Source organism: Oculina patagonica, chromosome 13 (assembly GCF_052425735.1).
Source record: "Oculina patagonica isolate OP01 chromosome 13, crgOcupat, whole genome shotgun sequence".
Lineage (NCBI taxonomy): Eukaryota > Metazoa > Cnidaria > Anthozoa > Scleractinia > Oculinidae > Oculina > Oculina patagonica.
The window spans coordinates 26,310,208-26,327,322 of NC_135770.1; the positions used below are offsets into that span (position 1 = coordinate 26,310,208).

Sequence of the window (17,115 nt, forward strand, 5' to 3'; positions counted from 1 at the left end):
TCTTCGATATTTAATAGGTATTTTTCTCCCAGAGTGCTTTATTTTTCGACGCGAAGCTAACAAACTCGGCATAAATTTTGAGCTCCGAAAGCGTCAATTTTGCTGGATTTTAGGATTATCGATTTTCTCAAAAACAAATCGATATTTAGCCAAACAAAGTACAATGTGATTTATTTCATATTAAGGCCTACCCATGGTAAGAGAATGAGCGAAATCCATTTAAGGACTCTTACCGCCAAATGTTTGACCGTAAGTAACATGTGCACTTAAAATGTATTATAATGACCTGTATAGTTCCAAAACAACTGAGACACAGGATAACTTCGAAACATTTACAGAAAACTTAATTTGGAGATCCCTAAACTTGAGGACAAGGAAAGGGATGAACTAGACGGCCCCTTGACATATGAAGAATGCAAAAAATCACTGGAAGCGTTTCAAAACGGTAAATCACCAGGAGTAGACGGCTTAACCGTTGAATTCTATAAACACTTTTTTGATTTGATAGGATTAGATCTTTTAGCTAGCCTAAACAGAGCATACGAGTTTGGGAGGTTATCAATATCCCAGCGTCGGGGTATAATTACTCTTTTACCTAAAGAAGATGCAGAATTACTGCTCCTACAAAATTGGCGACCCATTACTCTACTCAACGTAGACTACAAAATTGCATCAAAAGCCATAGCAATGAGAATCGAGCCAATGTTGCCAAAACTTGTGCATCCGGACCAAACCGGCTTCGTAAAAGGAAGGTATATCGGGGAAAATGTAAGGCTGATATTCGATATAATGGAACAAACAAGAGTAAATAACATCCCAGGTATACTCATATCAGTTGATTTCAAAAAAGCCTTCGACTCACTGGAATGGTCATGTATTCAGAGCACTCTCCAAAAATTCAACTTTGGGGATAGCGTAAGAAAATGGATCAAAATCTTCTACACAGATATTGAAAGTGCAGCCTTGAACAACGGCTTCGCTACGGATTGGTTTAAGCCTTCTAGAGGAGTAAGGCAAGGATGTCCACTCTCGCCTTTTTTGTTTATCGTAACTGCAGAAGTTTTATCAAATAAAATAAGACAAAACCCGACCGTCAAGGGAATTCGTCTATTTGGCTCTGAGGTCAAACTAAGTCAGTTTGCAGATGACACGAACTTATTCTGTGGTGATCTGACATCGGTCGAACAAGCTCTAGACACAGTGAATGTCTTTGGTAAATTCTCCGGATTAATGCTCAACGTAGAGAAAACAAAAGCCATCTGGCTAGGAAAATGGTCAAAAAATAAAACCAAACCGTTAGGGATGAAATGGGTAAATAGTCCAACAAAATTCCTAGGAACTTCAACCTGAAAGTGCAAAAATTACAAACGAATCTAGATATGTGGAATTCGAGAGGGTTAACGCTATATGGAAAAGTGCTAATAATCAAATCTTTGGGGCTATCTAACCTAATATATTCAATTTCGAACACAAACGTTCCCAAGGAGATAGTTTCAACGGTGAAAGATAAAATGTTTCGTTTCCTTTGGAAAAATAAAAAGGACAAAATAAAGCGGACGAGTCTTTATCAGGACTATAGTAATGGGGGGTTACGAATGGTTGATATAGAACTTGCAATAAGATCATTACGATTAGCATGGATTCAAAGACTTCTTTTTGGAAACAAAGGCAACTGGAAAATAGTTCCGGACCACTTCTTTAAAAAACATGGTGACCTCAACTTCCTACTCCGATGTAACTACGATACCAAATACCTTGGGCATTTTCCAGAATTTTACAGAGACATACTTATTGCCTTTGACGAAATTAAAACTTTGTACAACCGTGATCAAGGAAACGACATTATCCTTTTCAACAATAAGGATATTTTAGTGGATGCAAAGCCTATATTTATTAGGGAATGGTTTAATAAAGGCATCCATACGATCAAAGAGCTCTTGAATGAGGAAGGTCAATACCTAACCTTCGACGATTTTCAGATAAAATATCATTGCAAAACGAATTTTCTCCAGTTTTACCAAATCTTGAGCGCAATTCCTGGCTCTTTGAAAGATAAAGCGCGAACTTTAGGACAAAACACGATGCTTAACTACAGCGAAAATTCTACATCGTTTCTGCTAAATCAAAACACCCAAATTAATCTGGAAAAGTTTAAAGCAAGAGACTATTACCACCTACTTCTTGCCAAGAAACATCAATCACCCCCTACTGGCCCTAAAAGATGGAGCACCGATCTATCAATGGATACAGAAGACTGGAAAGAAATTTTTAGCGAAAACCCAAAGCTATGCAAGGAAAATAAGTTAAAAGAATTTCAGTTCAAATTCATCCATAGGATTGTCGTCACGAAGAAAGAACTCTTCAGATATGGAATCCACGCTGACAGTGATTGTACATATTGCAGTGAACCAGATTCTATAGATCATACTTTCATTAATTGCACATTTACTCAAACCTTCTCTCGTAATGTCATTGATTGGTTTAATGTTCAAAATGGCTCTAGTTTCCAACCGGATACGAAGGAAATGCTTTTTTCATCCTGTAAATACCCAAACAACCCGGTGCTAGAGAGAAAAGTCAATTACACCCTCCTCTTCATGAAATACTATATATATGCAAGAGAGCTAAATAACAGTTTACTTTGTCTGACTGATTTTAGCAACAAACTCAATCTTAAATACAAAGTGGAAAATCTGACACATTGACACCTAATCTTTAACTATTAAACTCCTCTTTTATTTTGTAAAGTAGTACCGTTTTCCCCTTTTCTTTTCTTTTTTTTTTTTCGATCCTATAGACTTAATGTAAGTAGTGTTAGTTTCTTCTCCTGCTCAGCCTCAATAAATTATAATTTCATTTTAGTAATGTAAGTAACTGTCCCGTAAGTAATGTAAGTAATCAATTTGTAAGTAGTCTTTTTTTCCTGTAAGTAATGTAAGTAACTGTTCCGTAAGTAGTGCAAGTAATCGATTAGTAAGTAGTCTTTCTTTTTTCTGTAAAGTAATGTATGTAACTGTACCGTGAGTAGAGGTAATGTAAGCAATCAATTTGTAAATAAGCGTTTTCTTTTTTTGTGTGTGTGTGTGTTGCAATTAATAAAAAAAAAACAAAAAAAACAAACAAACAAACAAACAAACAAACAAAGCCACAGGGCATGACAAGATTCCACCTCGGGCAGTCAAAGCATCAGCCCCTTCCATATCAGAGCCTCTAAGTGATCTTGTCAATTCCATCATTTAAAGATCGAGGTCCCAGACACTTGGAAGCGCGGAGAGCCTAACTGTATGCAAGATCCTGAACGGATCTTGCATACACAAATAACTGAGCGTTTTGAATCAATTTTCCATGACTTCATGTTTGCTTATCGCAAGTTCCATGGTTGTCCTGCGGCGTTGCTAACCCTCACAGAGCGGTGGAAGGAACAATTAGATAAACGCGAGGTAATTGGAGCAGCGGCAATCGATCTCAGTAAGGCGTTTGATTGCCTGCCCCACGACTTGATTCTGGATAAATTAAAGTTCTGTGGAATGGATGATACATCATTGGAGCTTTTGCGCAGTTATTTATCATCACGCTTTCAGAGGGTACAATTGAGCGGTACTTACTCAGCGTGGAAAGAGGTTTCTAGAGGCGTGCCACAAGGATCCATTCTTGGGCCATTGCTGTTCAACATATTTATGAACGATATGATATATGCGATAAGGGAGTGTAGGCTGTTAAGTTATGCCGATGACACAAAGATCTACCATTCCCATGCTAGCCCTGGGGCTGTCGAATTATCTGTTAACCAAGACCTAGACAATGCAGCTACGTGGTTCAAAGAAAATGGTATGAAAGCAAACCCGGACAAGTATCAAGCCATAGTACTCGGCAAAAACTCTCAAGAAATCAGCCTTAAATCCGGCGATATTAACATTCCTATTAAGGACCAGATCAGCCTATTAGGGGTGACATTAGATAGTAAATTAAAGTTCGACGCCCATGTTGCCATCGTATGTCGAAAAGTCAGCAGTCAAGTTAATGCTCTTAATAGACTGAAGACCATTTTACCGTTAAAAACAAAACAGTCGCTGTATCGTTCTTTCATTTTACCACATTTTTATTACTGCTCTCAAGTCTGGCACCATTGCGGGAAAAGAAACACCAGAAAACTGGAAAAAGTCAATGAACGGGCATTACGTTATGTTTTTAAAGATAAGAAATCGTCATACGAACAACTGTTGAAACGAATGAGTTCCCAGACACTGCAAAATAGACAAATTCAGGACATGTTGTGTACTATAAATAACTGCCTAAGTAACAAAGCCCCACCTAGCATTAAGAACCTAGTCTCATTAAGAGGTTGTAGTTACAATCTTAGGGGTGAAAATATGTTGGCCTTGCCAAAAGTAAATACCACCAAGTAAGGACTAAAGTCATGGCGCTACTTTGCTACAAAAATATGGAACGAGCTACCAAATGAAATCAGGGCCATTGTTGGTAAAAATGAATTTGTCCGAAGGATACGCACTGTAAACTTTTAAACTTTTTAGCCGAGTAGATGTAATTTTTTTATAGCATTTTTAACATAGTAGACACAATAATATTCTTAGGTAGTGCATTTAAACATTTTAGATTTTAGATTATATATTTTTATTTTAGTGGAACATCTGTAAACTAGCTATTTTAAGCTAAGCATGTTTCTCACTTTAAATAAAGTATTGTATTGTATTGTATTGTAAACGGAAGCCTACTTTGCTACAAAAATATAAACGTTGTTGTTGTGGGTTATTTTACTCTACATTAAACGATTAGCAGTAAATAAAGAAATAACTAAAAGATGACACAGATCCCTACCTAGACCAGCCTTCTTCACTGTATTTATTTGTTTTGCGGTCAATGCGGCATCGAAAACTTGCATGGCGGCAATTCGTCCCAACAAGTACCGGCTATCGTCTGACTTCACACCCATTCTCACGTCATCTTGAGTAGCAAGAGTCATGCCGGTTCCGATATCCTGCTGCAGGACTCTTTCTCCATTCAGCCAAATACTTGCAATACCAGTTGTGTGATCATAGGAAGTACCAACATAATGCCATTGGTTAAGTGCCAGGGATTGACTGGTCAACAAGGCAGATGTAGGTGAGTAATCTCTATTCGTGTACTGAGCCCACAGTTTTCCGGACCCCACAATCCACATATGAACACCCCAATCAACACTAGGTCGATATTGGAAAATAGATCCGGCTGTATTTTCAGGAAACAGCCAACATAACATTGTGATGGAGTGTTGTATATCTAATCCTCCATTGTTTGGGAACTCGATGTAACTGTTGACATGTCCGTAGAATTGGTAAGAGCCACCGTCCACATCATTCGGGCCAGCGGCTAGAGACACTCCAACGGCGGTACCCTGGGGTTGTTCATTGTTGATTTCCCGTGTTGCAAACCAGCTGTTCAGAGGATAGAGGGCCTTAGGATGTGGAATATTGACGGCTACAGGATAAAAAAAAGAACATCATGAAGACGTGGCAATGCAAAAACCTAGTAGAGTAAATTCACCACAATGTTTTTAAAAATTAATTAATGGTAAGCCTGTTGAGTGTGAATTCAAGTATTTACTGAAGAGCAATTTATAAGACCTATTTATACTTGTGATCGCTCAATATTTGCGTTCAGCTTCAAAAATCTACACAAAAAGAAACTGAAAAGTTCTATTTTCTACGCTTTGTTAAAAAAGCTTGTCATAGTGCGATTGTTTACTTACTCCTGAGCCACAGTTATAGATTCATATATGACCTTTACGGTCATTATTCTGAATTTGTTTTGTATTTGTTGTTATGTAAAAATTAGTAAAAATTAGTTTGTTGCTGTTGCCGTTAATGTTATAATTTGTTTGTGCTTTGCCTTTTATGATAATTTTAATTTCGTGCATTACGAAATTAGGTAACGTCTCAGGTAACCAGAAGCAGTACTTTTGTGCATCGCAATCCTTGATGGTGATTCCAGTATAAATATAAAATCATACGCTTGGTATGCAATAGCTGGCAGAAAAATGTCAAAATAGAACAAAAACCTGGTACAGCACCTACACAGCCATAGAGCTCAACTCTCATTGATACTGATATATGCCAAGTAACTGGTCGAAAACGGAAGTAACGAGCTGCGATTGGTGGATCAAGGTCATGGTAAACAACAGTGTCCAGGTCTGTGTTTCCAACAAATTCCTAATAATTAACATGAAAACTTGTGAGAGTATGTACTTATTGACTGACTGGGAGGGTCGGAGGGGAAATATTTGGCTCGAGGTCAAGACGTAAGGACCGAGGGCAGCGAATTCCATGCATCCTGACCGAGAGCCTAATGTTTTCCCGTCCAGCCGAACCTAACTTAATCGTACAGTTTGTTTCGCTTCCTTTCCCTTCGACTTCAAGTCGTTTGCTTTTCCATTGAGGATTCATGCTGCTTTCACTTGACTGAATTCGTTAGTTCCTCGACAAATGCTGAGCTCTGCATTTCGGTTGTCGCCCAGAAAGTACTCAAAAGTTTCATATGTCAGACTGACTAGTGGGACCTACACTGTGTCAGGTTTAGTCTTTGCTGTCTCTCATTTTGATTTTAGTATAAAAACTGTAGAACCAAATGTTTTCAAATTTCATCTCACGGCAGTCCCGGGGCCATACGGCTTTACCGGACCATCTCGCGCCAATCTGTGCGGCCCTATAAACGTCAGCTTTCATCATGATTTTCACTGGATTGCGCGAGCGTGGTTGTACGAGTCACATGATATCTTTAAACTACATAAGCTAGAGAAGCCGCGGTTGGACTGATAATTTGAGATACAAATTCTGGCTCACTTCGTAGTACGAACAGACGTCGATTTTAAGAAATGAAGAACTGGAGTTTATCAGTGTTTCAGTTGGTAACGATAAGTATATTTTACCTTGTCTACGCTTTGTCCATGTGCTCTGTAGTACTGAAAATTCAGTCCGTCGTCACTGTACTGTAGCTTGTACTTGGTTACCCACATTGGCATATCAGGTCTATGTCGTCCTTGCGTGGCCACACCAGTCACTTTACTGTACACACTACCCAGATCCACCTGAAGCCATTGATTGACATTGTTTTTGTCCGCCCTCCAAGCTCCTGAAAATCCTGTAAAGTGTAGTCTGCCTTTGAAGGGGGCAGTTCCCACTCTATTATGCGAAGAGGCACTTATATGTCCGTCAGAGATTGCATTGTTCTCCATGCCAAGTGCTTCTTGACATTCTAAGAGATAAACGAGATTGATTGAAACATAAAGATGATATTTAAGGAAATCAATAACTTTCCTATGCAATTCTGCTTCAGAGCAGCTATTCTTTAAAAAAGAAAAAAATATAGGTTGAAAACTCTATCTTGTAGGAATTACGACATATTAAATTAGTATCTAAAAAATAAAGAAACCAGTCATTAAAAAGGTGGAATGAGAAAACTAAATGTAAAATTTACCTACTGTTACCTTAAGCGAAACCTGAAAGCTACATATCTGAATACCTGATGATGATGCTATTAATGATGATGTTAATGATGATGATGATGTCGACTCATAAACGTGAAAGTTTTTTAATTATTTGATCTCAACTCTGAACACGGACAATTAAAGTACCGTAATGCGGTGTCAGGTGTTGAAATCATAAGTCTGCTGATGATACAGAAACAACGACGGGATCACTCGCACCAACGCAACTGAGGGTGCGACCCGGGATAAGCTCTCAATATATCACTCTCCCCAGAATCTGCTGGCATCACAATCGGGCTTGGAGACGGGCAAACAGTACAGAGTGTGACGCGTAACACTCAGCAAATCGTAAAAGTGACGTAATACTAACACTGAAAGAAACCCATAGGGTAGGAACACAGAAGAGCCGTCCGTACTATCGATGCTAATTCGATGATCTCGCACTTCAACACGACCACAGCATGGACTTTGAAAAAATTAAGATCATTGAAAGAGAACGAAATTATGATAAACGATTGTTCTTGGAATCATGGTATTTTCTAAAGAGATCCCAGCTCAGGGAATGACCACGTGGACATTCCGGACATCTACACCTTCCTTCGTTAATTTGCTAACTTCCCACAGGCTAGCATATCTGCATAATTTGCGACTTTGTTAGTCATTGTTACGCTTTCTCGTTCCACAAAACCGATGAAGGCCTAAGCTTTTAGGTCGAAACGCTTTTTAGCATTTTTACGAAACGTTGTATATAACGTTTAGGAAGCCAGCGCCAAAACTTTTGTGCATAAAATATCATGAAACCTGGCCGCAATTTTAGTATCTTACACATGCAACAGCGTTCAAGCAGGCTCGCGGAGTTTTGTGATATGTTCAATACTTTACTTTTTTGCCCCTATTTCAGAATAAAATTTAACAGGAAAAACACCAATGAAATGTTTTGGCTCCATAACGGAAGATAAAGGAGGTCAGAGTGATGAAACCATATGCCGATAAGAAACGGAAAGATCAACTAGCGCTTCCAAAACCTACAAATCTACAAATAATACATCTGGTTCCGTGGAACATATATACAATATTAGTGCCTGAAGGATTTCACGTTTTAAAACAACAAAGTTATGGCTTTCTTCAAACATTACATTAAGATTCAGAGAACGCCTTGCAGTGTTCCAGAAAACGAAAACCGAGTAATAAGTACTAATTTTGTGGTAGAAATCCGCGGCTGTTACAATCAAGTTATACACATAAGTATCTCCTCAAATGGCCGCTGTCATTACTGTTTGAAATTACAAGTTGTGCAAAGTAAGAACCATCGTTTCTGTGAACCCGTTAAGCAATTTCTGGATTATCGAAAAACGCCCTGGTAAACTGAAGGCCGTGAGAGAACGAGTGCTCCAATCGGAGAGTGTAGTGTTTGAAATACATGTAGCAACTAAGATACAACACAACATTGTCCTCCCTTGGACACGACGACAAGTTAATTTTATTTATCGCATTGCATTACTGTTGATAATAATTACAATCGTGATTTATTTCGCAATGTAGTGTTTTCAGTAATTTTCGTTATAATCACAATCTGCAAAATTTTCGCTTTTTTCCCTCCTCCAACCATTTGACTGCTTATAAACTCATGCTGACTACCAGTTGTGACTACAGACCGTCCGAAAATCCAAAAGCAAAACAATGTTACGGACAAGAAATCACAATGGAAATCGAAAAGATGGGCAATACAATCAATAAGTATTTCTCTGCAGTTGAATAACAAGAGTTGACAAACCAGTACAAAGTGGACTTGGAAATTTTCGGCCATTAAACTCTTCCAACCGGACGAAGCCAAACCTATATAACCGTTCGTTAGTTCACAGTGAAGCCACAGTTTCCACTGAAAAACAGAAAACCGCGGTAAATGTTTTCTTTTTTTAACAGATGGAATCAGCAGTGAAAGTATTGTTTTTTGCACTGCGAAAATTTCGCACGGCACTCTCTCAAACAAAAGTTTCATTCATAGAAGGAAATACTTGGGAAATGTTCAATTTGCGTGACAGATTGTTGATGTCTGGAAAAGGTCATGATGCTTTAAATATAAATTTGGAAACATTCACTTTTATGTTTGACAAATCAAAGAAACTTTACTTAAAAATTCGAATTAATAAGTTGACACTGGCTAAAAATATTGTTTTTGAACGTTTCGGCCACTACTGTTGCCTTCTTCAGCAAGATAAAAATGCAAATGTTCAGCGGCGTCCTGTTAAAAATTATGTAACGAATGTGTGATAAAAACTAAATGAACTTTCCGAGTGCAACAAAAGTCTCTAGAGCATTCTTAATGAGTGTATGGATTCTTAATGCTATTGTAAACGTTTGGTAGCGCTATGTGTTCGTTTATAGCGTTCCTATCTCGCACAGAATGCCAAGCTTCAAGAATTAGTCGTTGTTTCCACACCGTTGACCTGTCAACAATTTCGACGCTCTCCAAATCTATTTGATGGTCGTTAAGCATATGGTGTTTTGCCAACAAAGAGTTTTTATCCAATGTTGCGATGGCCTTTGCGTGTTCTTTCATACGTGTTTTAAGCGCGCGTGATGTCTGACCAACATAAACACAGTCGCAATCGTTACCCTTGATCTTATATACAATTTCTCTATTTACAATTTAATGTATATGACTGTCTGTAGGTGTTGTTAAGTAGTTAACGAAAAGCAAACTTCCAACAAGAACATCGAGAAGCCGTCAAGACAAACTATAGAGACAATGGAAATGCTGATCAGTCATTCTCACTACAGTATAATACATTGCCATGTCGCTAGAGGCATGGTTCCACTTATAAAACGAACTTTGTCCATTATGTTGCATGAAAGTTTTCGTCATTTTCTCTACATACATGTTGCAAAAGAGTCTAAATAATTATAAGGTTTACCTCTACAACCATAAAGCTCCACTCTCATCGATGTCCACTGATACCAAGCAACTGGTAGAAAACGAACGTAACGTGACGTGATTGGTTGACTTAGGTCATGATACACAACTGTGTCCTGGTCCGTGTTTCCAGCAAATTCCTAAATCAGCAAGACAGCAATTTGTTAGAGATTTTTTAACTAAAAGAAGATCGAAATGGGATTCCTGGAACTCAATTTTATAGTCTCCTTAAACAAAATTCATCTACAGTTTGATCTCTTTATAACGAGAACACTTTGGATAAAATGAACGGGTCATTGTCTTATAGCGTAACTGAGAAAATACGATCCGTGTCAGCATGTGAACATCAATGCAAAACAGTGAACCACGCGTTATAGGGACAAAATCTCATGATTGTTTTATCTAAATATAGCCAATTGTCCCTGGACATCCTACGATGTCCTATTGTCGCTTCAAACTTCCAACACAACCAAATTGAGGACTGTAAATTGCCACAAACCATCCATTTATTTCACAAGTTATTCAACATGGCGACAACCACGAGGTCGCTTCCAAAACTGCTATCACGTGACAACTGATAGGCATGCAATGTGTACAAAAACGATGAAAATATGAAATGTCAATGTTCAGTCGCGACACCTATGGCTAAGGCATTTTAGAGCTGCGATTTTTCTAACTTAACGTTTAGAAGTGAAATAAACAGGATTGGTAATATTCTGTGGCAGTTACAGTAAGCTTTAGTAAGTAGGTGTAAGTAAGTAGATGTTTCCAAAAATTGACTGTAATTCACCTTGTCTGCGGCATCTCCTGGTTCTCTATAGTATTGGAAGTTCATTCCATCGTTACTGTACTGAAGCTTGTACTTGGTCACCCAGTTAGAAACGCCATTTCGTCCTTGTGTTGCTACACGTGTCACTTTAGTGTACCGACTACCCAGATCAATCTGAAGCCATTGATATGCATTATTTGTGGCAACCACCCAACCTCCAGCTTTAACTGCAGTTGCTTGATAGTGAAGCCTTCCCTGATGGGCGGCCTCATCAGCATTCCATTGGGAAGACGCAGTTATTTGCCCATCAGAGATTGCACCGTCTTCCATGCCAAGAGCATCTAAACATTTTAAATGTTTTGTACAATAGATGAAGATACAAAGCTTATTTTGGACATTACTACAGCACCTCAAGCGAAGTACATGTTGAGAATTGCCATATTGGCAATCGATCTACGGAGGTACGGGGTGATGTATTTACTTTCACAACACTTCTTATGTGGCCAGCAGAGCTATTAAGTGCCACTGCAAATTACATTTCATTATTTTGGCGTTCCTTGAGACATCATAATTTCTGGAACGAAAGTAAAGAAATGCAGAATAAAATAGTGACCTTTTAAAGTCTTCGGTATTTATAGTTCATTTAACAAAATCGGTTGATTCTGATTAGATGAGAGCAGTACTCATGACACGAATTTTTACGAAGATTTCCAAATTTAACGAGAAGACTTCTGAAGATCTCAGAAATTGACCCGAAGACCCGTGAAATTCGAAGTCAACCCAATGGCTTCCAAAGATACCCGAAGTTGTTCCAAAGTCTTAAACGTAGAGTTCCGAAGGCTAATCATTCATAGTACGGAAATAAGACTGTCCTAATTTTGTTGAATATACTATAAATACAAATTCGATGACCTTCTCGTAAAATTCGTGATTACTAGGCATTCGTGATTTTTTGAAAGTACTCAAATTGCACTCGCCTCAAGGCTAGTGTAACTTTATAACTTTCAAAACATCACTCGTACCTATTAATCATGAATTGTACTCCAGGTCGTGTGATTTCCTAAACATTTTTTCTTTCCTCTTTAATGACACTTTTCAAACTGAAAGAAATTGTGACAGAGTGTTTATTTTAGCCGTACAGCAACATGATGGCCAAATAACTTATTCCTGAACGACGCTTTGGCTTCCTTATATTACCCTTATTATCATTTTACTACTAAAGGGAAGTAAACTATGCGTTGCCAATTTTAAAGGATTGTCATTAATAGCTGTAATACCTTTCTTGCAATTGTCTCCATAAAATCGTTCGGTACACTCACAAACATAGCTGTCCTCTCCTTTTACTGTGCAGGTTCCTCCATTTTCGCATGGGTTGCTCGTACATGGAGTTGCTGAACGAAAAACATAAGGATCGAGTTAACGGAGTAGACCGAAGGTTGATGAAGGAATAAGCAGGTTACATTAAGGGCAGAGGAAAAACAGAACAATCTTCTAATTGCGGAAAATCACGAAACAGGTAAACAAATCGGATACCACGCTGTATACTTTGAAAAAGCGTTCGATTCCATCCACCGTGTAAGCCTGATGAAAACATTATGAAGACGTACGGTATGTCGAAGGGGAAGGGTCGGGGGGGGGGGGGGGGAATCTTTTTTCTAAATACACTGTGAAGTTCTATATTTTCATTTCGCCTGATTACACGCAATTGTAAGAAGGCCTTGTTACAAATCACTAATATTAAAGGTTGCTGAAGCGAGAAATATCACTGTAAAAACCAGTAAATCCTTGCTCACTTATTTGTTGTAAAATATGCGAGATATGATCCGCGTGCACTGATAAACATGCAATTGCGGCCTGATTTTCTCTTTCATTTCAATATTTTCTTAATATATAGATTTAGGCAAGCCTAAAAGCGGAGCTCCACATTTATTTAATTTTCACTGGAGTTTACATATGCGGTCATTCAAAGCTTTAATGTATACGCTGGCCCATAGGTGTAAGACAAAATTAAATCGATCATGGTTGAAATGAATGTCTTTATACGGTACAACAAAAATAATAATCTCAAGAACAACTCATGGCCTAAAAATCAATTAAGAGTTAATTCTCTGATTTCTAAGAATAGAAAATAGTTTCGCGATCCTCTTATCTTTTTGCTTTATACAAAAGGTACGTCAATATATTTTGTGGAAAAATATTCCCGTCTCGCTTTTCTTGTCTTAACATCTGTGCACTCAAATGGGTTACTCACGTACGCAAATTTAAAACTTTAATAATAACAAATCGTTGTTCATTTTTTAGCTTTTTTTATTTCCTACCGTGTGCACAGTTTAAACAAATTTTAACGTACACTAAATCATCTCCATTCAGTGTAGTCATTCAGTGTAAAAGTGAGCTTCACTAAAGCAAAAAACAAAAACTACTTTAAGGAAAATATTATTCAGTTTATATTCATAGTTCGCGCTCTCGATCTAGATGGGGTAAACATGATTTTCAGAACAAGTTTAGTTTTTTTGCTCGAGGTTTCTGCTTTATCGTCGTTCAGCACTTCAAAAAACATCACTTATACTGTATGAATTTCTTTTGCCGAGAAAATTTACGGCTTAAAGTCGAAATAAACTTACAGCAATAAGAAATAAACTCTCATCTGACAGGACACAACTTCAAGGGACTCGAAATCTACTTTATACGGCCGAACAAAATCAACTCATTACGCCAATAAATAATCAGTAAATCCATAGCAAAATAAGTCTAAAATAAAACCAACTCAGCGGAACAAAAACAAAATGAGCTGACATGTAAGCATAAATGTATTACATATTGAAGCGACTGAAAGCGGCAAAGTATTTACTGAAAGATCTAAACCTTGCTGGCGGAATCTCTCGAAACTGCGTTCAGAAAGTAAAAACATTTTCTGTCATAAAATCAGCTCAGCAAGGTCGTTACCTTGCATCAGACTCCTGTCTCTTTCTTCAGCGGACATGATCCATGCAGTAGTTAGCTTCGTTTCAACACATAGTTATTGTATTCTTGATAATGCATGACAGCCGTAGATTCAACCGCAAACAACAGAAAGAAAGCAAACTCGACTTGCACAAGGAATATCATTCGCAATTATTTCGGATCTCCTCGTAAACCTTTTTCGTTTTCCACAGTTTCATGGAATACACTGTAGATACGATGACTTTTTAGGTCATCGTGCGAGAAATATTTTGGTACGAAAGTTCTCCTTTTACTGGCGATTTCATTCAGCCTACACAGTGAACACCGCGCAACAAATTTTCCCGCGTTTTCAAATCATAACTTCGTTTAGATCGAACTGAAATGTCCACATCATCCAGGACCATAAAGTCAATTGCTCGTTTTACGGTTACGGAAAATGAATGCGACAAAAGACCGATAAAATAAAAATTTAACCGTGTAGCAATCGAGCGAGAGCCACATTTGTTTGCGTAAAGGTGCATAGAGGCTTCGATACACTCACACATAAAAAAAGGCAAACATAAAAGAGCAGTTGGATAATAAATCTCTCAGATGTTTTGCTGTGTAGTGTCGCTGAGTAATTTTACCCGTTGTCCATATTTGTCTTGCCCCATGCCATGATGACCATGAAAACTCAGCCACATGGTTTCTCTACTTGTAATTTTCTATGGCTATGGGGCTACGCTCTAAGGAGCTCCGCTAAAATTCATTGGAAGCACATAATGTTAAAACACTTTGACGCAAGTGCCGCATTTTCCCAGATATATATCTGCGCTCGGAAGACTTAAGAGAATTGAAATCGCCATAAATAGACGGCTGGGTGCTATAGATTCGAAATTTATAATAATAATGCCAGGATTTTTTGACAAAACACCGAGCGTGTTGACCTCAAAAAGCTCTTCAATCATAAAAAGAAAAAAAGTTTAAAAAAATGCGCTGATACAGTTTAATTAGGTCACAATCCGATGCATTTGTTAGTAAGTAAAAATGAGGTTGTTGAATAATTTTCGCCCTTTTTTGTCTATTGGATAAGTGGCGTTTATTAATGGAAGGCGTTTTCATTTATTAATTTTTTCATGAAAATATAGAACATGAAACTGGATATTGAGCAAATGCGGAAAAAAGTAAAGGGCAGAGATTAAAAGCATTAAAGCTAAGAACTTTAAACTTATCTCAAGTTCTCCAAACTTGGGTTCACAAAAATGAAGCAACAATTAAATTTATTATTGACACTTGCCATAACATACCTTGTTATATTTCTATTTTTTTAGTCCCTATTGTTTGGGTGGCGTCTGCTAGACATGGGGGCTACTATCATATATAATTAGATACGGGGCTATTGAAAGTTTCCTGGGTGTTTATTACAGGGGCGTTTGTCGGTTTTTTGTAAATCATGCCTGACACTCGATTCGAAAATGTGGTCGTGTGTACTGCAATTTAAATTTTCTCGCCCGCCATATTCTTAATAGCCCTTTAACCATCTGAAAAGAAAGTGCTGTTTGATATATTTCAATAAATGGTTTGGTGAATATCGCAATTATTTTTGTGGCTTACAGCTGAAATCACACGTTATGTAACGCATAATTTTTTGGTGGCTGGCAACTAAATTAAAGAATATAGATTCAATACTGTTTCAATGCTGTGATTAGAATTCGCACGTCAATATAAAAGGGCAAACAAACCTGTGCCATATTCTAGTACTCCATTAATTACAACCATCAAGCCAAAAACCCAAAGAGTCTGAAAATGCAATAAGTATCTAGTTGCATTAACCATGCAAGTAGTATGAAGAAAAAAGGAAAAAAAAAGAAAAACACGGCTTTACCTTGAGAAACATTTTTCTCACACCGATAAAGACATCAGTAGAATGTTTTTAAAACGTTAAAAGCTTCGTTGCCCGTCTAATACAGCAGAAGATGTTTAAATTTACTTTTCACTAAGGAGATGGGTAGCCCCACAGAGATTGTTTGACTGGGTCAAGAAAAGTGCATAAAAATTTAATAAAGATTTCTTATAAAATTTCGCAGATTATTAAGAAGTGAAAAATCTAGAAAACTATAACAAAAATACAGAAGGTGACAAAGGTCATGGCAGCGAAGAGCATATTTAACTTTTGACACCAAACGTTAAGGTACAAATGCGGTAACTTTCTTGTCTGTGTATGGAACCCAGCTGTGTGACAAATCAAATCAAAGCTTTGGAGAAGTCGTGGTGCTGTTTGTTTTTCGATATTGTGTAAGGTGATGTTGGAGAAAACTATTTGATTTTCAACTGAGTTTGCTCAAGAGAGCGAAGGGGATAATTAGCTAAAAGCTCTGAAAAAGAATAGGGGGGTTTAGTCCTTAATGAATTGACAGTGGTTTGAATTTCAGTTTTTAGACAGCCTGGATTATTTTGGAATCAGCCTAATTGAAGCTTCATGAATACCACTGTTATTTGTCAAATATTCATTACCCACATAATTACATATCTTTTTGTTTGTTTATTATAATGGCAGTGCGTAATAAAGTAAATTATGTGGGTAATGAATGACGACAAATAACAGTGGTATTCACAGTTATGAAGCAACTTCAATTAAACAGTTCCAAATAATCCAGAACAATCTAAAAAACTGAAATTCAAAGCCACTGTCAATTCATTAAGGACTAAAATTCTTTTTCAGAGCTTTTAGCTAATTATCCCCTTCGCTCTCTTGAGCAACCTCAGTTGAAAATCAAATAGTTTTCTCCAACATCACCTTACACAATATCGAAAAACAAACAGCACCACGACTTCTCCAAAGCTTTGATTTGATTTGTCACACAGCTGGGTTCCATACACAGACAAGAAAGTTACCGCATTTGTACCTTAACGTTTGGTGTCAAAAGTTAAATATGCTCTTCGTTGCCATGACCTTTGTCACCTTCTGTATTTTTGTTATAGTTTTCTAGATTTTTCACTTCTTAATAATCTGCGAAATTTTATAAGAAA

The 17,115-nt window shown here is 37.5% G+C and overlaps 3 protein-coding genes across 3 annotated transcripts in view; 1 reads left to right on the top strand and 2 right to left on the bottom strand.

Annotated features, from left to right (window-relative positions):
• The window catches only part of LOC144636325 (uncharacterized), a 36,082-nt gene extending 29,922 nt beyond the window's left edge, over positions 1–6,160 (bottom strand). The window contains exons 1-2 of the mRNA XM_078495508.1: positions 6,068–6,160; positions 4,837–5,475 (exon numbers count right to left, since the gene is read on the bottom strand). Coding sequence (XP_078351634.1) covers positions 4,837–5,475; positions 6,068–6,095 — 667 coding nt within the window. The 5' untranslated portion in view covers positions 6,096–6,160. The remainder of the gene's footprint in view (positions 1–4,836; positions 5,476–6,067) is intronic.
• The window catches only part of LOC144636226 (polycystin-1-like protein 2), a 144,606-nt gene that overhangs the window by 79,369 nt on the left and 48,122 nt on the right, over positions 1–17,115 (top strand). The window lies entirely within an intron of this gene.
• On the bottom strand, positions 6,138–16,029 carry LOC144635518 (EGF-like repeat and discoidin I-like domain-containing protein 3; the record flags this gene model as incomplete). The annotated part of the gene is made up of 7 exons (XM_078494616.1): positions 15,971–16,029; positions 15,828–15,885; positions 12,441–12,554; positions 11,185–11,504; positions 10,396–10,534; positions 6,923–7,248; positions 6,138–6,206 (listed from the first exon to the last, which is right to left on the bottom strand). Coding segments are annotated over exons 1-7 (1,038 nt in total), but the record flags the coding sequence as incomplete, so codon positions are not given.